The 23,575-nt window shown below is 43.8% G+C and overlaps 1 protein-coding gene and 1 non-coding gene across 16 annotated transcripts in view; both read left to right on the top strand.

Moving 5' to 3' along the window:
* Window positions 1–23,575, top strand: part of SVIL (supervillin) — a 214,635-nt gene that overhangs the window by 110,980 nt on the left and 80,080 nt on the right. For all 15 annotated transcript variants that reach the window (XM_072955385.1, XM_072955382.1, XM_072955387.1 and 12 more), the window contains 2 exons: window positions 12,863–12,920; window positions 18,262–18,350. Coding sequence is in view for 7 of the 15 variants with exons in the window: in XM_072955379.1 (XP_072811480.1) it covers window positions 12,863–12,920; window positions 18,262–18,350 (147 nt within the window). In the remaining 8 variants the exon portion in view is untranslated. The remainder of the gene's footprint in view (window positions 1–12,862; window positions 12,921–18,261; window positions 18,351–23,575) is intronic.
* Window positions 23,317–23,458, top strand: LOC116277121 (U4 spliceosomal RNA). Its single transcript, XR_004186595.1, has one exon. It is a non-coding gene; the product is annotated as a U4 spliceosomal RNA (small nuclear RNA).

The following is a 23,575-nucleotide window of genomic DNA, read 5'->3' as shown; positions in this document are numbered from 1 at the left end:
TTGAATTTAAGCCGTCATAGCTCTGAACCAGAGCCGCATTTGAGACAGTGAGCAGAGGCACACTGCAGACACAGAGCAGAGGAGAGGGCCTGGGATTGATGATGTGACAGCCACCAGATGAGGGTTCAAGTTCACGTCTCTCGTCTGAGTGGCTTCCTTCTCGTGCTGCACCTGCTGCGGGCACTGGACAGCCTACTGCATGCCTAGGTGATGCCCTCCAGAAATCCTGTGTAGCAAAGCTCACTGGCTGCCTCTGAACAGGGACGGCTCCTGCTCCTGAGGCTGGATTAGACACCTGTATGTGAACTCTCACCACCGGGGGGGAGGGCACCGAGGTGCTGCTGGCCAGGCTCTGTTTCCACCCTGTTGTCTTCCTTAATTGACTTACATCTGCTTCTTGTCATTCTAGGGAAGGGAAAATTCACTTTTCCCCTCTGGTTAAAGCAATCCTTTTTTTTTTTTTTCTTTTTCTTTTTCTTTTTCTTTTCCTGTTTGAAGCATCTCTTTCCATCTCTGTGGACTGCTTAGCTGATTGACCCCCAAGTCATGGGCTGTGGCTTTGAGATACTTGCTCTTAATGTATGAACATCTGATGTCCACAAAAAGGGACCTGTTAGCTTGGTGCCAAGCTTCAGTGGGACGTTATAAGACTCTGAGACTTAGTGCAAAGCTTGTCGGCCAAGGGAAAAATGATTACTCTTCCAGTTTTAAAGAGAAAAAGATGAACTTGGAGGCTCTCAATTAGGAGCTGCAAAAGCCTAGCACATTGTACATTCCAAGGCTATTTGTTTGGATCTTTTGCATCCTAGTTTTCTTGAATAAGGACGTTAGAATTCTAACAGGTGGGCAAGTTGAGTTTTCCAATTTGATTTTAAAATATGTGTCTATGGCTTTATTAATTTTGTTTATTTATTTGGAGGGGGAGGGAGGTGATTAGATTGATTTATTTAATGGAGGTACTGGGGGTTGAACTCAGGACCTTGTGCATGCTAGGCATGCACTCGACCACTGAGCTACACTCTCCCCCCAAAATATATGTCTATAGCTTTAATGATTAATGATTATTTGATTTTAAGGAATAGTCACTGTTCTTGGAAAGTCAAAGTTTTGCCTTTTTTAAAGGTGAGGAAAACTACTTAATCATGTACTCAAATGCTTTATACTGCTTTAATCGACTGTGTTTGATTATTCCTTAATGACTTCAATAAGTGATTAGCTACAGTGGAGCAACAATGAATATTTCACTCCAAATCGGCGTGAATGTAAAAATCATGGCCATTTCCGTTCATCTGGGGCCCTGCAGTTTTCACGCATTTCTGCACGGGCTGTTCCAGGTAAGACGCTCGTATCATCAGGTGATTTGAAGACAAGAGGAGGAAGGAGGTCCTGTCAGGTCTCTTTCTAGGAAGTGAGTCCCGGTAGTAACCCTGCAACGTCTGCTTCAACTCTCTTGTGCTCTTGGTCGGTCTAAAGCTCCAACCTGGGAACTTCCTCTCATTAGACCCAGGAAGAATGTGTCACGTGGGAAGACAAATCCATGAAGTTGATAGGGATAATGGAAGAAGCAGGGAAACCCAAAGAGTCAGAGATAACGGATGGAGAAGGACCTTGGCACTGTGTACAAAAATCCGCCCTCGACTTACTAGACGATTTTCCTTCCAGATGGCAAATGCACTGAGGGCAGGAACTGACTCAGCCTGCTGATGCCCTGACCTCTAGTGAATCCTGTGCAAAAAGAAGTGACAGGTTCTGGAGATGGAGTGAATGCTCTGCGGGAGGCAGGAGAGATTTGAGCCAGCACTGGGTGGGGATAAATCTTTGACGTCTGTGTTTTGCGTGTTGGGTTCAGGTAGCCGGCTGAGCCTCTAACTGGAAAGGTGATGCAGATAATGAAAAAAAAAGATCAACGTCCACTTTACATATTGCTCTCGACCCTGGATCCCCCTGTGACGTACCTCTGTCTCGCTGGCTTCAAGTACCGGTGACGTGAAGGCTGGCTGGTCACGTCTAACGGAGACCAAGCCCCAGCAGCGCCATGAGCAGCCACCAGCCAGCTTGTGGAGGGATCATTGTCACGAGTGTCTTTATCCAAATAAAGGTGGCTTTCAGAAGCTTTTTCATCTGCCTGTCTGCAGTCCCAGTTCAGAGGTTGAAATGCTAGGAGGTATGCGGGCCACGTGTTAGGAGCTGGCAGCCGGGACCTCTCTGTCCCTAAGAGCATTTATCCTCTCACCAGCTGAAGAGCATGCAGCCTGGTGTCTGGGTGCGACGAGGACCTGACGTTCTGTATTTCTACTTGGGTGTCAGGACCGGCTCCAGTGTTTCTTCACAGCAGGTGACTCTCCTCGTCTGGGAGGCCCTCCATCACCCCCTCCCCGCCTCTGATGGCCTGGTTGGGCCCCTATGCCTTCCTTCTGAGCGGGGACCCCACTGAAGCTCCTTTAAGCACGATTCTCATCCCATCCCTCCTGCCCACGTCCCCTCTTCCTCCTGGCATGTCCAGCCCACTCCCCGCCCGTCACAGTGAGACTCTCAGCCACCTTCTAGAAGCCTCCCCACCTCAGCCTCATCCATCTGACTCTGTCTCCCTGCTTCTTCCCGGTCGTAATAGCTTGAGTGGCTTGTCCTAGTGGTCTTCGGCCCTGGGAGCACATCGTGCTCCCCTGGGGTGGGGGCGACTTCCATTTCTAACAAGCATCCCCACGTGACTCGGGGGCACCAGCGTTTGATACCACTTGCCTTTTATACGATCTTCAACTGACTCCTGCATGTAAACACGTCTTTCGTCATTTCTGTGAGGAGAGTAGGTTTCTTCGCCTTTGACTTCGTAGCCATAACCTTCCGTTGCCACTCTGTGTGTGAGCTCGGGGCCTGTTTCCCTGGTGATTCTTGCCCCTGGGAAAAACCACCGTGAACAGTCGAGTCTCACTGACAGCCCCTCTCCCTCCAGTCTACCAGCAGGTGCATCGGGACCCTGCAAGGTCTCGTGGGTACCAGGCACCATCACCTTTGGGAAACGTTGAGAGACACTGAGAATGGCAGGTCGCTGAACTTTTCTTGGGTTTTCACACTGATTATTGTTTAGCGGCCACTGTTGGTGTTTGTATTAAGATGCCCTCCTGGGGGTGGGGAGCAGGCTAGAGCTCAGTGGCAGAGCACGTGCTTAGCGTGCACAAGGTCCTGGGTTCAGTCCCCGGTACCTCCGTTAAAATAACTAAATAAACTTAATTACCCCCCCCCAAAAAAGAAAACAAACAAATGAAAAAAGATACCCTCCTGAGGACGAGGAGGCTCCGAAATTATTTGACTCGGGGCTCTTTCCTTCGAGTCACGCCGGTGTAACTCCAGAGCAATCATGAGTCGGCTATCAGTGGTGACTTTACATGTGTCCTTGTCTGCCACCTGGATGTTTAGACTCATAAAAAGTTCTCATCGCTGATAAGTCAGTATTTCTTAGCTGTCTGGTCATGTGGAAACCATCAGCTAGTGGGGATTCAGTGACCAGAGCGCTCCGACCCCCCTGGGTGGCTGTAACAGTGTCAGCCCCCTTCCCGGGTGAGCGGGTTCCCCCCATTGAAGGGGCTTGGGCCCCTGCAGCTCTGAAGAAGGGGCTCTCTGCATCTTAGGATGCAGTAGGATGCAGCTTCAGATTTTACTCGGTAAACACATGAGTATATATTTATTCATCAAATCATTGCTTGTCCTGGTTCTCTGGATGAGTCACAACCACTCTTGGCATCTCCTAGACCCAGAAGGAGTGCGGGGCCGCGTGCAGTCAGCATCCGTCTCTGGTCCCCTGTCCCTCAGGAGACGTGTGCTCCGGAAGCCCAGCGTCTGCCTGCATTTTGTGTCTGTCTGTGCTTTACCTACGGTGTCCATTTTTTTTAATTGCAGTAAAATATACATAACATAAATGTGACCACTGACCATTTTACCATATTTTCCATCTCATTGTTTTGTGTATCTTTTAACTGCTTATTTGGAGACAGATAACTTTTACTGCTTTTTGCTGTTAACTTACTTCCCTGTTAGTTTGCGTGTGGATGGCTTCCTGCCTTTACTGTGTGTGTGCCTTTACTGTGAGCTTTCCCGTTTCGTGATTTTCTTGTTTCTAGCTGTGGCCTTTTCTTTTCTACCTAGTGAAGTTTCTTTAGCATTTGTTGTAAAGCTGGTTTGGTGGTGCTGAATTCCTTTAGCTTTTGTTAGTCTGTGAAGCTTTTGATTTCTCCATCAAGTCTGAACGACAGCCTGGCTGGGCAGAGTATTCTTGGTTGTAAGTTTTTCCCTTTCCTCATTTTAAATATATCATGCCGCTCCCTTCTGTCTGGCAGAGTTTCCACTGAAAAATCAGCTTATGGGAGCTCCCTTCTGTGTTATTTGTTGCTTTTCTTTTGTTGCTTTTAATATTTTCTCCTTCAATTTTTGTCAGTTTGATTACCGCGTGCCTCAGCATGCCCCTCTTTGGGTTAATCCTGTGTGGGACTCTCTGCGCTTCCTAGATTTGGGGGACTGTTTCCTTTTCCCACTGTAACCATTTTAAGTGCACAGCTCAGTGGCATTAAGTACGTTCCCAGTGTTGTGCAGCCGTCACTACCATCATGTCCAGAACTTTTGATCTTCCCGAGCTGAAACTCTGACCTGTTCAGCTGGAAACCCCATTGTCCCTTCTCTCTGGTCCCTGGTAGCCACCACTCTCCTTCCTGTCTCTATGAATGTGACAGTTCTCCTTGCCTCTTATGTGTGGGATCATGGAGTGTTTGTCCTTTTGTGTCTGATTTCACTGAACATCATAACTTCAAGGTTTATCTGTGACATATTCATGGCATGATTCGGAATTTCATTTTTTAAGACTGAGTAATATTCCATTGTATGTATATTTCAGTGCCTCTTTTAAATGCAAAACTGACCTTTGTCTTTTTGTTTCTTGCTCTGAGAAACAGTTGGCCATCCTCTCTCTTCCTCTAAGCCCCTTGGATTGTTTTCCCCCAAAATTATTAGCTATAGATTCAAAATCTGCCAGAAGTTAAAATGATTAAATTTTCACAAGAAATGTTAACATTCCTTGTTTGAACATTTAATCTAAAAAAGCATGAAGAAGTCTTTTAGGGGATTGCAATATGCCTTTTCTTCTAAAAAAAAAAATTCTTGAAGATCGTGAGATTGGCATGGTTCTTTCAACACATCTGATAAAGAAGTATCTGTGAGCAGTAATATTTCTTATTGTTGAAAGTACTTCGCCTTTCCTCTCTGCATCTGTGGCCTGTTTTAAATTACCTTACATAATCATATAACACCAAATTTTATTTGCAGACTTGCCCTAAATATTACCACTAACCAAACGCTGCAGAGTATTTCACAATACACACGGGAGGAGAGTGACACTCCAACGCGGAATGTGGAATAGATGACTAACCAGAATGTGATAAAAGGGAAATCGGGGGACGAAATGGCCTTCCCACTGATGGGATTACCTCATGTCAGGCAGTTCTGCCCAGATTAAGAGTCTACACACATAAATAAAATCCACCAAAAAAAAAAAATATGGGAATTGCATTTACAGCTGCTGCTAGCATACACAATACTCCTTCACGAGGCTGTAAAAATATATCCTTCACTTTGGAATGTCAGCCCAGCCCTCGACTCCAGCAGCCTGGAGGAGATTTTGTGGAAGTCATCCTGTGGCCCTTCTTCACTTTAGAAATGCACCAGGAGCTCACGACGGTGTGTGTTCAGATAATGGCGCTCACCACTTCTCCGTGTGGCCTTACATGTCGGCCCCCTGTCCCGCTGGCTGGGCGGCTCCTGGTGCTGTTTAGGGAGCCCAGTGAGAAGGGCAGGGTGAGGGCAGGCGACGGGGCAGGTGAGTGTCTTGCACCTGCGTCTCTTTCCAGTACGTAAATGCGCGTGTGGATTCAACAACGCGCTGTGGTCTTCAGAGTCCTTCCCCCTCGTTCTCTCTCTGAGTCACCACCCTCCTTTCCTAGTTCCCTGTTTGATTTTATTTTGGCTGCCCCGGGGAATGGCTGGTTTGCTTTAGAGATGCACTGTAAGTGGTCAGTCTAGTCCTGAGTATTTATCCCAGATCACACTGTATCTCAGTTTTCTCCTCTGCAGGTGGGGATACAGGAGGGTCTCCTGGAGAGGACAGAGTGAGTCTAATGCCCAGAGCACTGAGCGCTGTGCCCGCCCTGGGGCTGTGTCCCACACCCCCCCCCATCCTGTGTCTGTCTCCACATCATGCCGGGTATGGGAGAAAAAGGCTAGTCGCCAGTTGGGGTCTTTGGTTCTTTCCCTCTTTGTTGGCTTTGTTTCCATTTGCTCCGCCATAGTGACGACCCCCAGAGGACCACTGCCCCTCGCCTTGCGGGGATGCAGGAATGTTATCAGCCAAGACCTCCAACAGGGTGGCGGCTCCTCCATCTAACCCACATGCGACCTGGAGTCCCAGCTGTGCTCCTGCCGCACGTTCCCTGAGGGTTTGACACTTGCTCCTTTGTCACCCGACGCCTTATTTTTTGACCATTGCAGTGTAGGAGGTGACGCTTCTTACCCGGACCCGTGGCTACATTGCCCACAGCTGGACAGCAGGAGTCACCTCCCTGGTTTTCCCCATGACACGGCGTCCCTGGCGAGTCTTTGACTTTTCCTTCCCGTTTCTCCCCACATGCAAATAGGAAAGCTCCCCGTCACTGCCTCCCATTTTAGGAAAGACAAGACGCCTTTAGTGGGAGCCTCAGGGAAGGAGGGGTCCCACTTTTCCTTTATGCACCTACTTAAGAAATAGAGTTGGCCAGGAATGGGACCGAATCTAAGAATGAGGAAGAACAGAAGTGATTCCACTGCCTGCCTGCTTACTTGCTTCATTCATCCTTTCATTCGCTCATTTGTTCTTTCATCCGCTATTTACAGGTCCTTGTCTTGAACCAGACACATGCCAGGGGTGCGTCCAGAAGTGTTCAGGTGTTGCCCCTCAAGTTTTCATAAGATCCTTTAGCCAGGAGACAGTGAAGGTTTTCGATCAGGAAAAGTTCAGTGGGCAAAAGAAAAGTCCTGCAGGAAAAATGGCTCTATAAAGGGGCTTTCACAGGTGGATGGAGGGCTGGCGGCTGGGGGAGCTGATCCAGACACTTCCTCATGCTCAGGGCCCACCTGGGGTGGAGCTTGAGAAGGGCTGTGTTTGTTATTAAGGATTTTGGCAATTCTCTGGGCCAACTGCTCTGCTTCTAGACAACAGGTGCATCCCGTCTGCTCAGAAGAAATGGGCAGGTTGGCCTTGAACCGTAGGCCCACGGGCACACCTTCAGTCATGGTTTTCTCCTGGTTGTTTTAGGCCAAACCTAAGTCTTTAGATTTGAGAAGGACTTGTTACCTTCATCTTTATTTGTACTTAATTGTTTTGATAATCATCGGAGTAATTCACGCCCAGTGTGGAAACACTGGAAGTAGAAGGGGAGCGTGAACAGAGTTCTCTGAGTTGTGAGATTAATGTTTTGGTCTGTTTGTTGTCTTTGGATAAGAGGTGTGTGTGTCTCTAACACAACAGGTCGTGAGAAGGTTTCCAAGTCGCCAGCTGAGTTTCAAAGCTGGTTTCCTTGTGTCGTGTGCCCATCCTTCTGCCCGTACCCCATGTGGACCAGTTCCAGTTCTATACATTTATAAACACCACTTTGGTAAACATTCTTGTTCTCATTCATAATAATTTCTCTGCATACGTTTCCAGCAATTGATTACCAAGTCATACACTCATCAGCGTCACTGGTTAACACCCTCCCCTTGTCCTTGTGCAGTGAGGTGGGGGCCCTGGAAGGGAGCACTCGCAGTACTCAGTGGCTTACTTCCTTCTGGCACCCACCCCCCGACCAGGCCCACTGAATTCTGTCTCTGTCCAAGGTCTCAGATCTGCCCTAGTTACTCATGTCTGGGGTCAGCCTTGGTCTTGAAGAACATCACTGGCACCAAAATCAGACCAAGAATTCATAAGAGGTTTGTCAAAAGCAACCAGCAGCTGGCTTGTCCCCTCCTCCTGGGGTCAGACTGGTCTTTTTTCAGTTAAGCAAATATGGGCTATTGGGCTGGGAGACCCTGTGACCTCCATCTAGGATGAGTTTACAGCCGTGGCCCTGGCCCTTTTGTGTCCACGTGATTAGAAAGACCCCTGTGGCTCCAGTTTCCCCCGAGTCCCAGATCTGGGGATCAATCAAGGCCTGACTCAGTTGTCTTCATGATTCGACTTGGGGGTGTCGGCATCTCAGTGGCCCATTCATAGACCCTTCTTGATCATCGGCGCCCCTCCAGCCACCACCCACTCATCGTGACATGACGCATGCACACCTGTGACAGTGACCTCCCCCCTCCCTCCCATTCACACATTCACACCCCTTGTGCTGAAGCCTTTTCCCATGCCCGTCTACTGGACACTTCAGCATTGGCTTTCTTTCTTTCTCATTTCAAGATTAAAACTTCAGAAACAGCCAAGAAAATATTTGACTTCCATAAACATTGCTTCTGAGTATTGAATATTATAGTGCTTTGCAAATGGAAAATGTATATATATATATTTTTAATGGGAAAACATTTAGAATGTTTCAAAGTAGACAAAGTGTGCACGACCAGTGCTGAGCTGGTGGTTAAGGGATGTTTTGGAAAGGGATACAGTACCATCATGGTTTTAAATTAAATACCGTCTCCAGAAATTTAAGGAAATTACAACGTACAGTTGTCTCTGCAGATAAAAAAAAAATGTTAACCTACAGAATGATGTGAGGAAATGTTTGCCTCTTTTGTAGCTCCCTGTGTGAATGAGCCAGCCTAAAATAATATAATTATCAAATTATAATAAGTTATATAATAATTATTATAAATTATGTTATAACATACTAATTATCTTATTATTATGATTTTTTTTAATTTTTGGAGAGGAAATGAAAATTTTTCATGTTTCCTTTTTACTGATGTAGAATAAAGATTTCTTCATAGTCTTTTTTTGGTTTCATGTGGATGGGATACTTAAATAGGAGATGAAATTGCATACCCATAGTTTAATAAAGAATTTTGTGCTTTTTCTTTTCAACAGTTAAGCCATATGTAAATCTGTTTGCTTTGGATCCTAGCTGATTCAATTAGGTGAGGGAAGTAATTCTAGGAAAATCCCAGTACCAACTTAAAGAGAATTTCCGAGTTCTTTTTATTTTGTGCTGGAATCTCATTTGAAAAATTTAAACTAAAGTTATTCCATAATTATAATTCAAAAGAAACCTTTAGATTCACTTAGGATAGTTTGAATTGAGAATTCTAGAAGAAGAGTAGTTTTTCAGAATGTCAATACTATGTCTTATAAACTAAATTCTTTACAAAGGATTCTTTATAAACATCAACCTTATTCCATCCCATCTAATTATCCATTTTCAGAATTGGTTGCTTCCAAAGTTTCCTCCTCTTCCTCTTCTTCCAACAGCTCCTTTTGCCTTCTTGTTCCTCATTAGCCATGAACTGACAATAAAGTTTCCACTCCAGTTATCCACAGCGCTTCTGTGGTCCCTTGCTGGGTTTTTTTCAAGCTGCCCTATTTGCCATCTTTCACCCCAACTTTATAAGAATCGAAGTCATCACAGTACAGAGAAAATGCCCACGGTCACGGCCGACCCAGGCGGCAGCCATTGCTGATACACCGTGCTGCTGGGCTGGAGTTAATTTGGCCCGTAAGTCTTCCTTTCCAAGTTAAGTTCATTTATACTGTAGGAATCAGTGTAAATCAGTCTGGTTGGAAAGCAGGATATAAAATCAATGCAGATCATTTTAGAATGCAATCTCCAGCCTTTAGAAAAGAGGACTGCATTACTTCCTCTGGTTGTTCAGCAAACCTTCACTGCCGGCCTGCTGAGCACCAGGTCCAGTGTTCAGCACTAAACATACACATGGACAGATGCAGGGTCTCTGCCTCCTGGTGGAGTGGGTGGAGACAAATCATGACCTTGATTCCACCTCCCTGAGATCCTACGGCTCCATCACTAACCAGGTGTCCACCCAGAGCAAGTTACTTCTCCAGCCAGAACTTTTGCTGAACGATTATAGGAAATAATGCAACAGCGTATGATTCCAACTCTATGACATTCTGGAAAAGGCAAAACCATGGAGACGTGAAAAGATCAGAGCACAGAGGATTTTTAGGGCAGTGAAAATACTCCCTGTGTGATACCAGAATGATGGATACATGTCATTATATACTTGTCCAAACCCTTGGAATGGATACCAAGAGTGAACCCTGAGGTCAACCATGATGATTATGACGTGTCAGTGTCAAATCATCTTTGGTCACAAATGGACCATCTGGTGGGAGACGTTGAGAACGAGGGAGACTGTGCATGTGTGGGGGCAGGAAGTATATGAGGAATCCTTGTACCTTCCTCTTGATTTTTGTAGTAAACCTAACCTTGTTCTAAAAAAATAAAATAAACAGGGTCAGTCGAATAAGGAATAGTTAAGAGCTCCTGTCTCAAATTAAAATTTTTGAACCTCTAGTAATATCTGCCTTTTCTTTTCCCACAGTTTCACTCATATGTTGCTCATAATCTTAACTCTGAACCATGGGGTTCTGGCTGCATGTTAGATCAAATATTTCATTTAACTTCGCCAAAGCCAGACTCAGAGGGGCCTGGGAAGAGTTAGGCAGCTTCCCTACTTCTTGGTACATCCAGAGTCTCTGGACGGCTTTCTTTTCGTTTGTTTGTTTATTTTTAGGGCAGGGAGGAGTTGTTCGGACCCTTCTGGTGATGGTTAGCTTACAGCATTGTCTCCTTAGCGGGAGCTGTGACTCGGCCATCGCTTTGAAGTGGTCACATCAGAAATGTCCCTTCCCTGGAATCCAGTCTATTTCAGCATCCACAGCCCTAATTTCTGTTTGTAATCTGATTACGGGGTTTGAGCTGTTCCAGGCTGCGGTGTCTTGCTTTGCATTCACTATACCCTCAAGGACAGCGCTGCCTGCCTCTCCAGCCCTGCGCTGCGAGACTCTCAACCCAGTTTTGCTCAGACGGGCCGAGGGCCGGGGCTGGCTGAGAATTAGCTGAAGAGCAGGCTCCATCCCTGAACTTTCTGTAGGCAACCATGTTCAGAAGCCCAGGGATTTCTAGCTATTGGGGAGCTTTCCAGTTCTCTGAAAACAAAGGTAAGGCAGCAAGAGAAATAGAAAATGCACTTAAGTGTTTATTTCATAACATAATGAATGCCTTGTGTCTTTCACCTTGCAGGCTCCTGTGTCCAGCTACTTAGATGTTTTTTTTTCAAAGGATACGTTAAATAGCTAATTGACTGTATAAATTAGCTTATCTTGTGATTGCTGAAAAACGTGATTTTTTGGTTTCTGTTGTAAGTTAGAGATATTGCCAAATCACCAAAGCCTTTAGGTAGGAAACACTGTAAATGAAATTGGAATGCCCAAACTTCAGGATGTGCTGCACTTTAGCTAAAATATTTTTCTAAACCAAATGCTTTATCTACTGCATTATCTCCAATGGACAGTGGTGAGTGTGTCTTTATGAAATTTTCACGTGAGACTGTTTCGAATGAAAACGTCTTTTTCGTGGCTTCCTTTCAAGCACGGAGGGAAATAGTTGCTTTCAGTTTAAGAACTGAAGTGGCATCACTGATTCAGTTCACTGGTGGAACAAGAATGAAACGCTCAGGTTATTTTGAATGTCACATTGGAAATTCAGCCGTTGTACGTGAAAGTGTTTTCTAGCACAGATGCACTATTAGGAAGTGATCTGAACCATCCAGGCCTCAGACTCAGGAATTTTCTATAATATTTGAATGGTTTTCTGAACCGACTTCTCATTTTCTGAATCCGTGACGAAGTTATTTGGGTAATTAGGAGAAAAGCCTAGATGATCTGATGGCACTATACCTTCTGTTTTGTTTTATTTCTCTGGTTGGTCAGAATTTCCAGATTGTAGGATTCAGGATGTGTTTTGGTGGGTCATGACACGTCGGCATCTGGTATATTTTGTGCCTTCTTGAACTCAAGCTTCTGCCCCCAAATACTAAACAGGAAAAGGCACTTGCATGGGGGAAGAAATCACTGTAAGTGGTCTCGTTGTGGTTTTCTTGGTGGACGAATGGTTGCTATGCCAAGAGCAGTAAAACAGATTACTTACCCAAGGCCGGTGATAAATTTGTCTGCGCCTGGTTTTGATTAGCCAGTTCACTCGGATGTGTGTTTTTGCTCTGTGGGTTTGTTACCAGCTGTCTCTATATAATCTGTATCTTGTCTTCAGAAATAAATAAATAAGTGGCTAGTTTGATGTGTTGTTGCTACTTGGCTTTTAACGAAAGCAGTGAAAACACAGCTGGAGTGTCCCACCTCTGTCCAGCAACCTCTCTGTGCCATCTTGAAAACCCTGCCGTGCCATCTTGAAAAGCATCTCAAATGTATCAGGCAGTGATGACTTTCACGTGTCTTGTTCCCTTGACAGAAATTGTTTAATATTTTTCTCCTTTTTTTTTCCTTAGTGTAACAGTCAGTATTTAATTGCTTTGAATTCTTGTAGCTATAATGAATTTAAGTGATAGCATTGAACTAAATCAGAATTTTTTTTAATTACCCATGGAGTTAACCAAAAACAAAAACAAACTTGCCTGTGTAGGATGTATGCTGTGGAATTTGATTCTTAAAGCTGTCCTTTTTATATTCCTATTTCTGGTTAATGTTTTCATTTTTCTTAAATTACATGTTCTCAAAGGGAGTTTGAAACATTTTTCCCCACTGGACTTCATTTAGTTTTTTGTTTTTGTTTTTGTTTTGTTTTGGTTTGGTTTTAACTTATCATGTAGCTATTTCAATGTTACATTATTTCTTTCCCCTCAGATTTGAACAAGAAAAACGTAAGCTTCACTGGATTCCCACATCAAAGAAGAGTTCCCAGGTAAAGTAGTCTTTGCTCAGGCATCTTACATTTAGAAGATTTGTAGTAGCTTGTGAAATTATTCTCCTAAAGTCCAAATTTGTGAGTTTAAATGTTTGAAAAAAATGTTTTCTTCCCAGAGTTTGATTTATTAAAACTTTTGAAGCGAGCTGACTCAGCAGTACATTCAGCCAGCAAAGATTCTTTTTTTATTTAATGCGTTTATGGAAACTATTTGCAGAATGGGATATTGCTTACTCTGTAATTGCAGACTTATAAAGGCCTATTTTTTCTTTCTCGTATCTGCCTCCAAGTATGAGATGTCTTTTTTGCAATTTATCTATCAAGGGAGATTTTGAGTTTTTAAGAAAGAAATGAGCCTTGTTCCTCCTCCATCTCTCCCTTCTTCCCTTCCTCCCCTGCCTCCACCCACCCACCCACCCACCCGCCTCACCATCTGTCCATGTGAGTTCTTGGTGCCTGGTCTCTTAACCTTTCTGCACTTCAGTTCCCATTGGCTGTAGGATATTATGGGTACTAATTTGATTTACGTGATGTTCTGAAACTCCCTGGTACATCATCACTGATAGGAGATAACATAAAAATCAAAGTTTGTGCCAAACAACATAGCTGTATCTCGGGTGCCTCCTAGCTGATCGCTGTTCCTAGCAGATTTTGAGAGTTTCAGGTAGAGGCACAAAATGATTCTCTCTTACGCACACAGGTGTGGATTTCAACATACACTTCAGTATGCTAGAAGGACCCAAGCCAGGTCCACCTTTCGTGCCACTCAGATGCTCTTGGTCTTAATCTATTATGTAAGACATTGTTTCTTTGCTTTAAAAGTTTGCATTTCAAGAGCATTGGAGTACGCAGTTGTGTAACCACTGCCCTTGGCAGGCTAAGCTGGGCTCTGCTTTTGAAAAGGGCAGAATTCACCTTGTTGAAGGTGGTGTATCCCTTCATCCACATCTTAGTGTCAGAGCCATAATGAGGCAGGGTTATGAGTAAGGTTGTCTTATTTGACTCCTGCAATGTCCCTTTTCTAGTGCTTGCCAGTCTCCCATATTTCTCATCTTTGCTGTATTTTTTAATAGATGCTAAGGCTTCTGTCTCAGTCTGTTCAGGCTTCCATAACAAAATACCATAGACCGAGTGGCTTCTGAGCAATAGACACTTACTTCTTCTCATGGTTCTGGAGGCTGGAAGCCTGAGGTCAGGGTCCCACTGTGATGGAGTGAGCACCCTCTTCCAGGTTGCAGACTGCTGACCTCATGTGTCCTCACTTGGCGGAATGGGCTGGGGAGAGCCCTCTGAGCTCCTTTTTATAAGGGCATTAATCCCACTCAGGAGGGCTCCACCCTCATGGCATAATCACCTTCCAAAGGCTCCACCTTCTAATATCACGTTTGGGGGTTAGGATTTCAACATACGAATTTGGGGGAACACAAACATTCAGACCACAGGAGCTTCAATCCCAGGATGTCCCTAGCAGGTTGGCTTAGCCAGAGGAGAGCTAACGAGCGACTAACAGAACAGAAGAAAAGGAAGTGGAGATCGGAAGGCATGGCTTTCCCAAGGAAAAGTACGAAATATGAATGAAGGTCGGTTGCTTCAGGGGAGAGCGGCTCAGAGGGACACAACTGTTCTAAAACATGGAGTTATTTCACGTGTACTTATTAGAACGTTGGCCTCCTGGCCATGGTACTAAGTGTAAAATGGGCTGGAAATCCAAGAACCTGCCTCCTTTAGAGGAGTCCAGTCACCTGGACACCAGAGGTGCAATTCTGAGGCCATGGACTTCGTTCTCCGTATCTTATAACTTGAACTTCAGTAGAAGAGGGAGCAAATCATAGAGGGGCCTTTCACTGTGTGGACACTGAACAGTCGTCGTAATCACATTGCCCACATTTGGTAAAAGATAGATGGAGACAACAGCAGAATATCGTGCTCTCACTTTAAGAAAATTTCCCCTGATTGCTCTTGCTGGGCATTTAAGTAGGTTAATGGAACACATTAAAAGAAAAAAATTATTATGGAAGCAAAGGGCAGGCTCTTCTTAGATTGTTGAAGCAGAGGGAAAGGGGTGGAAGTATGAAAAAAAAAATTGAGGAGGCGAAGATAGACAGAACATATTAAAGGTATTTCTTAACATTAGAAACTTTTAAAATTATAATTCAAAAAAATTAAGACTGTGGCATATATTTTAGTTATATATGGAGAGGCCATTTCTTACTGAAAGAGGGTCATACTTTCGGCTTAAGCAGAGACCTCTTGTCCTGGAGCGGGTGACCATGAGAAAAAGTACAACCCAGCAGCAGAGCTTAGACTTTGGAGCTGCCGGTTGTGCGAGCTGGGGACGGCCCCGCTGGCGACACCGCTCTGGTGCCTCTGACTCGGAGCAGCGAGAGGGGCGATGCTAGGGTTTTGGTGGCTGTTTGTCAGTGTTTGACCAGCCATTAGCTTATCAGACGGAGTTCCTCATTCACGAACAGTCCAGATCTGTTTAATAGCGTGTCTTGCCCGCATTTTCACTGCTGGCTAGCGCCCTCGGGAGTGGGTGGGCCAGGGAAGAGATGTGGCTTTTTTTCAAAACCTGGTTTCCTATTGACTGGACTGGGGAGGTTTTGCATCAGTCACAGCTTTTGTAACAGTTTTGAGTCAGAGCCACTGATATATACACGTATAGATGTGTATTGAGTAAATGAATGAATGAATGAATGACTACAATAAAATACCTGAAGGGTAGATTATGACTCACTCTGAAGTATTTCATGCTGATGATGTGATGGAGCAAACAGCACTATCAATATGGAGAACATTTAAAAAAATCAATCATTTGAACTCAGACACTTGTATGTTCTACAGATAGGAAAGCAGGCTAACGTGAGAGAGAACAATAAGGGCCCATAAATAAAGATTTGGGGCCAGTGAGACAGGCACTGGGGCAGAAGGCTTTTCCCCGAGGAAATGATCTTAAACTGAGGCCCAGACCAGGGGGGTGTCAGCCCGGACAGAAGGAGGCTGGAGAGGAGGCAGCGTTTTCAGTAAACCGTGCTAAGGGGCGTGAGAGGTGTTCCTCCCGTGCTTTGGTTTTCCCATCGGTTTCTGAGCAACTGTGAGAGGCTGCTCTTTCCACCGGTGCTGACGCTACACCCCTTGCAGCTGGTTTCAAGAAAGTAAGTGCTTATGTAGCCAAGGGTGTTGGGTGATGACTTGTAAACCTCACTCTGTCAAAGTTCAGCAGAATGTTTAACTAGAGCGTAGTTTCTTAGTCTACATTTTTGGTTCCGTGGAGCTTTCTGATGAGCAGATAAAAGGGGGAACATAGACACACAGATGTTTCTTTTTGAAAATAGGAGAAAAATACTTGTAGCCCAGATCAATGATCTTGGGAGCTGAATATTTCAGGGGTTGCATCATTTTGGTTTAATATCGAATTTTTGAGAATTCAAAAAATCTTGAATTACTGAGATTTCAGTGTCCCAAAGAAAGAACAGAACTTACCAGGTTATTTCCAGCAGTTAAATAATCAACTGAAAGAGCATGCCATCCCTCAATTAGGGTCCCCTTCTGCAGTCATTTAATTTTTTAGGTTTATGCTAAATTACACCTCTGAATAAAAGGCCGGGCATGACTGTCACTGTGTTATGAGTCACGGTTGAGAAGTCAGGGCTCATTCTAAGTTTTTGACCTAAGCAATTGTCTTAGGATCTTCAAGCCATCTGGAGTGTGCTTTGTAAAGACTACTTATTCTCGACTTTTTACTAAATAGTGGGAATATATGGCACTTATATTTGTGAATACAAGCCATTCCACATGAATCAGCAAGAACCATGATGTCGGATGAGTTTGGTTCTAGGAAAACGGGATGGTATACCATATTTTGGAGCATCTATACGTTCCTTGAAGTTTAACTTAATTTTATGTAGGATGTAGATGATTGACATGCCCCCTTACATAGCGCACACAGCCCCTCCCTCAGTCTCCTGTCGGGGCCCTGTGGACATGCACCCCTGCAGGACCGAGGCACAGAGGACTGTCCTACGGGGACACTCAGCTTTGCGCTGGAGGTGATCGTATCACTGGGCAAGGTTAGTTTCCTGTTTTCCCAGGTGTGTTTGTCCCCTGCGAGGCAGCAGCTCTGTCTGTCTTGCCCAACTCCAGGCACGTTCCCGTGGGGACCTTGGACTTGAGGGGAGCCTGGACTTGAGGGGACCACATCTTGGGGCGAAGATGACCATAGCTCCAGTGGTGTGTCGGGGCGGCTCGCACCCCCTGATGAGCGCGTCTGTGTGCCTTTCTCCCAGCTCAGGGTCCTTGAGTCCTGGTGGAGCTTGAAAATTGGCAATGCTGGGAGTGTTTACATCACCCACAAATCCTGCAGGACAGGCACTTTCGGGGGGTTGGGGGGCCTGGCAAGATGAAGGAGCCGATTGTTAATCTTGCACCAGCACAGCCATAAGTAGTTCATGCCTCAGAGGGTCTGGTGACGTTCACACACGCCTGGGATGTGCTTCGTGTAGAAGAAACGTACAAAGCAGGTGCTCAGTTCCTTTATTCTTCTCCCCTTTCATTTCTTTTTTTCTCCCCCCAGACAAGGCTTCATGAACCTTTCAGACCTATTCACCAGACTTTGATTTCTTGTTTATTTGAAGGCATTTGTAACTTTAATTTCAACACTGGAGGAAAGCAGGTAGATTCTCTAGACAAGTGGCTGATTTTCTGAGGAAGACCCTGTAGCACAGAAAGGTTGAGTGATCGCTCCACGCTTGCACAGCTCTTGGTGGCTCTAGAAGAGGTTGCGGTCTGAACCGAGGCATCCGGCTCCCAGTGTAGCGATGTTTTTACTGCCCTGCCTCCACCACTTGCCGACGCCGCACAAAAAATCGTATTAACCTAATCTTAAATAAATGGAAAGACGCTACCAAGAGAACTCCCCCAAATAAAATGTTTTATTTGTAATCTGTCCACACATATTTAACTATGTGTGAGAGGAGCATGATTTTTATGTTCTGCATCATTTCTCTTCATATTGTATACCTGGATTTAAACTGACGTTAAATTTTTTTTTATTTTTATACAATGTTTAATTGTAGGCAATTTATAATGTGTTAATTTCTGGGATACAGCATAGGGTTTCACTGATTACTTTTCCTATTCTTTATTATAGGCAATTCCAAGGTATTGAGTATAGTTCCCTGTGCTCTACAATAGGACCTCGTTGTTTATCTATTTTATACATAGTACTTCATATGTACAGATCCCGAACTCCCAACTTATCCTTCCCCACTCCCTTTCCCCACTGATAACCAGAAGTTTGTTTTCTATTTAAACATTTTATTAATGGAGTAACTTTTAGCTTTCAGAAAGAGTTCTTGCTTGAAGACAAAGAGCAGCTTGCCAACCACAGAAGAATTGATGCTCAGCTTTTCACTGCACTTCCTAAAGGTGAGACTTCTTCTAGATGAACAATAATGTAGCCAATATTGAGATCAGAAAAATTAAGGACAATATAAGATACTAGATTCCTTAAGGTTCAACACCATTTAACTCCGCATATAACAACTTTTAAAACGTATAACCTTGTTCATCAATTTCATTAAAAATTTTCTCATAATTGGTCATAAAAATCATAATTTTCACTAATCAAAGATGATTTGCTTTATGTATTCACTGGATTTATGTTTCTAATCAAAGTAATCAAGAGATGAAAAAACCTTTCTTTACCTATGTAAAGATGATCATATTAAAATAGAAGTTTTCATTTGGGAATTATGAAGTGGACCAAATCTATTATTCTACTTTTTTTAAAAACAGCTTCATTGAGATCTAACTCCTGTACCATACAGTTCATCCATTTAAAGTCTACAGTCCACTGGCTTTCAGTGGATTCACAGAGTTGTGCACCCACCACCAGTTAATTTTAGAGCCTTTTCTTTATTCCAAAAGAAACCCCACACTTCTTAGCCACCACCTCTCTTCTTTATTCCTCTAGGTTTGTAATGACTTATTCTATAAGCTCTGGTCTTTATATTAGTGGCTGCCATCCAAGAGTAAAAGTGAAATTGCATTACTCCTATGGGAAGGAAGCTCAGAATTCAGAATATTCTGGATCTGAGCTCTCAAATGCAGGTGGGGAGAAAGCCGTTCTTCGCAGTCCCCAGGGCACTTTTATTTCTTTGGAAGATTCTACTGTACTCAGGTTTAGGGGACTGAGCTCAACAATAGCTTTACCAGAAGGCCTGTTCTCGGAACTAATTGAAGAAACCACGTTTCCCAGGAAAGCACTAGCAGAGCAAATCATCCCGAGGATTGGGATTATGTATTATTACAAAGCATATGAGGCCGTTAAATAATTTTATAAAGTATTATAGGCCTGATGTCAAATCCCCTTAAATTGTCTTACTTGGAAAATGAGCAAGCAATTCCCATCAGAAATAACTGAAGGAACAGACTTACAGAATCCATATTGCTCAGACCAGGGCAGCAGCCTAAAATCGCAGGTGTAACAGGGGGAATTTAGTATCCGTAAAAGCCTCATGTCCATGACAGCAAAGAAGAAAATTTATTTCAGTGGAAGTTAGATCAACTGCGCTTGTTTCTATCTGGATTTATGATGGCTAGCATCACTATGTTCTGAACCGTGGATCAGTTGTCTACGTACGATGCAACATGCAATCAATTGAATTACGGCTCTTGAATCTTATTTTTAAAAATTCTTATTCCTTGCTTTCAGGAAGCAGACACTGAAGAATTTAGAGATCCAAGGGGCATCAGGCTGCCACTTTCTCTTAAATGGTTCAGAAAAATGAATATGTAAATATGTGCACTTGTATGCATGTGCTTGTACACAAAATACACGTAGGGAGAGAGAAGAAGGGGGTAAAAATAAATCAAGTGTAGTAACTAGCGTTAACATATGACAGATGTCTTAATTTTTCTCTGAGTCTGAAATTATATGAAAATTTTAAAGGAGGAATCCTTTCGGTAGGTCATAAACACTGATAAACTATATTCAATGCTGTCAGTCAGAAGATAACGGTGAGAGAACAGTAGGTGGTCTCTATAAGTGAGGCGTGGAGTGACAATGTGTTTCCACAGTAGGAACAGCTTCCAGGATTTCTTAGTACTAGCTTTTTTTTTTTTTTTCCAGTGCTTTACAATAAACCTGGCCAAAATTCAGTGGTGGGTACCAATAAGGACAAGTGCCCATACAAAGGTTTGTTTTTTTTTTTCTTGAAAGGAATAAAAAAAGTACACACACACACATCAGTGGTCCAAGTAATACATTCTCTTTTCTGCAACCAAAGTGTTTTCCCACAGAATAGATATACTAGAGTAATTCTGTTATTTGTTTGTTTTACTGATTTTACTTTTGAACTGTGGACTTGGGGAAGGGAAACCAAACTCACGATGCCTATGACTTCTCTCTGTCCTTCCACATCATTTCTTCTCCCTCTTATCTCATGTCTATGGGAATGAGACTGGTCCTGGGCATTAAAAGACTTTATTTGTTCCAAAGAGTGGACTAAGAGGAAGTTTATCTGCTGGAGGGGTTTTTAATCTTCCTGACAGATTCACTGTAGATTTCCACAAAGAATTAACAAGCTCATGGATACATTTAAAGTCGAGTTTGATCTGTGCTCTCATTTCATTCCTCAGTAAATGATCAGAGAGGACGATAAGGTTATAAGCCTTGAAATAGTTTTGAGTTTGAATGCAGGCTTGATTGAAAAGGCAGCGGTGCTGGACTAGTGGTGTCCACCGTCACCGGAGCCTAGGGTGTGGGTGGACATCTGCTGCACCGCCTGCCTGTTCGCTCTCTCCGTGCTTCTCTGTACTGGGCTTCACTCAGGACAGTCCCATCCCTAAGGGGGGCTTTGCAAACATGCGGGAGGACCCGGGACTGATTTGGCTTTTAAGAGGGGAGCCAGGGAGACAGTATCCTACAGTAGAGGGCTCACAACCAAGAAATTTCCTCTCAAAAACACCCCCGGCGTGATCTGTGATCTGTTCCAGAGCCAGCCCCCTGAGTCTGTGACCCTGAGGGGGGCACACCTGTTTGTCTGCTGAATGCTGTCCTTTCTAAGACCCCGTATCCCCGGGAGTGAGTTGCTAGCAGACGATGACAGTGTTTGTTGGTGGGTTTTCCAGCCTGTTTTGTCCAGAAAGGGACACCTGCCCTGTCCCTCTCTTTCACTGCCCCAGACTTCTTGGGGTTCAGGTTCTGTGAACTACATTCTGACCTTCTGCCTGCCCCCTTCCCATATTGTCTTAGTCCTTACAGAACATTGGAGCAGGAAAGTAAGGGCAGTCAGGAAAAAGATGCTTTGGTTGTGGGCGGGACGTTCACACAGTCTCCCGTCGAGTTGATTTTTCCTTCCAGATTCTGGGAAATGAAGAATGTCAGGAGGGAGCTGGTTGCTTCCCTGTTTCACTGTACTGTTGGATTTTTTAAAAATGTCTTTTGTTGCATAACTTTTATAGAAAATTTTAAAAATTAAAAATGTAATGAAATGCAAATGTTCAGTCTCAAATTAGGACAAAAAAACATACTTAATTTTTCCCAGGGGACGTTAACATGCCACACTGGGTACATTACATAAATATATTTTATACTTGCTCTGTCTTAGTGCATTCAGGCCGTTGTGACAACACACTGTACGCTGAGTGGCTTAGAAACAGCAGAAAAGTACTGCTCACTGTTCTGGAGGCCAGAAGCCCAAGGTCAGGGTCACAGCATGATCGGGTTCTGGTGAGGACCCTCTTAGGGTTGCAAACTGCCAAGTTCTCCTGGCATCATTATATGGTAGGAGGGGCTCAGGGCTCTGTGGGCCTCTATAGAAGGGTACCAGTCCCATTCAGGAGGGCCTCATCATCTCCCAAAGGCCCCACCTCCTAACACCATCACTTAGAGGGTTAGGATTTCAACATATGAATTTAGCGGGGGAGGGGACATACACATTCAGGCCGTAACATACCTAGTGGAAATAATTTGGGAGGGGTCTAAAAGGCCACGTGTCATTATGCTACTGAAGACCCTATCATAGACTCCATTTCTCAGGTATGGGTTTGGGACATGGGTTTAAGAAAAATCTTTCAAGGGGAGGGTACTGCTCAGAGGTAGAGTGCATGGTTAGAATGCACAAGGTCCTGGGTTCAATCCCCAGTATCTCTGTTAAAAATAAACAAGTAAATAAATAAATAAACCAAATTACCTCCCCACCCCCCCTTAAAAAAGAAATGTTTCAGAGCACTTGGAATTTGGTCTCCACAGCTTTGGGGGCAGGTTTTTGTTTTTGTTTTTTACTTTTTTTTAATTGAAGTACAGTCAGTTTACAATGTTGTGTCAATTTCTGGTGTACAGCACAATACACAGTCATACATGAACATACATATATTCGTTTTCATATTCTTTTTCACCGTGAGCTACAAGATAGCAAATATAGTTCCCTGTGCTGTACAGTATAAACTTGTATCTGCAAATCTCGAACTCCCAATTTATCCCTTCCCTACACCCTTTCCCCCTGGTAACCATAAGTTTGTTTTCTATGTCTGTGAATCTGTTTCTGTTTTTATAAATATGTTCATCTTATTTTTAGATTCCACATATGAGTGATATCATATGGTATTTCTCTTTCTCTTTCTGGCTTACTTCACTTAGAATGACATTATCCAGGGCCATGCATGTTGCTGCAAATGGCATTATTTTATTATTTTTTATGATCAATTAGTATTCCATTGTATAAATATACCACATCTTCTTTATCCAGTCATCTGTCAGTGGGCATTTAGGTTGTTTCCATATCTTGGCTATTGTAAATAGTGCTGCTATGAATACTGGGGTGCTGGTGTCTTTTTGGATTAAGGTTCACACTGGATATATGCCCAGGAGTGGGGTTGCTGGATCATATGGTAAGTCTATTTTTAGTCTTTTGAAGAATCTCCTTGCTGTTTTCCACAATGGCTGCACCAAACTACATTCCCACCAATAGTGTAGGAGGGTTTGGGGCAGTTTTGTACTTAATACAGCTCCATTCTCCTCTTTGGAGCTTAAATAATTAAATCATTAATTGACTCATCCTTGAAAATATTTTCCAAATATGTACTACCAGCCATTAAAGTTTTGTCACCGTAATCTCACTAGGGCTAATTTGTTAACTGGGGAGCTGCTATCAGCCACACTTCCAGCCAGATAAAGGCAGGATGCACCTTTATCATTGTACCCTTGGCTTTGACACAGGAACATGATTGTCAGTGTGAGCAAGCACATCTCTCTGCACCAGGTACTCTGGTCGCAGGAAGGCCAATTGAGAGAGAGACACTTGATGGCCACTATCTTAACAGGAGTCGATCCAGCTAAACTATTAAGGTGGCTGTCATTTTAAAATAAGTAAGTTAAAAACATGGCCAGAGCTTTGCAAAGTGTCAGTATTGTCACCAGTGAGGTTTCTCCAAGGCATGATTATTGATTTTGGAAAACTTTTCCCAATACCCCTGCCATGATGACTTGAAATATAGTCGGCATTGGCAATTTTTGACAGTCTCTGTAGAGATGGAATTTTTTAAAAAGCCGTATTTGGGATCTCTGAACACATCAAAGGGCAATATAAAATCGTGTGTGTGTGCACACACGCGTGTGTAGTGTTTTTCCCTTTTTTTAATTGAAGTAG

Source organism: Vicugna pacos, chromosome 35 (genome assembly GCF_048564905.1).
Source record: "Vicugna pacos chromosome 35, VicPac4, whole genome shotgun sequence".
NCBI classification, from domain to species: Eukaryota; Metazoa; Chordata; class Mammalia; order Artiodactyla; family Camelidae; genus Vicugna; species Vicugna pacos.
This window is presented reverse-complemented; position numbering and strand designations above follow the sequence as displayed.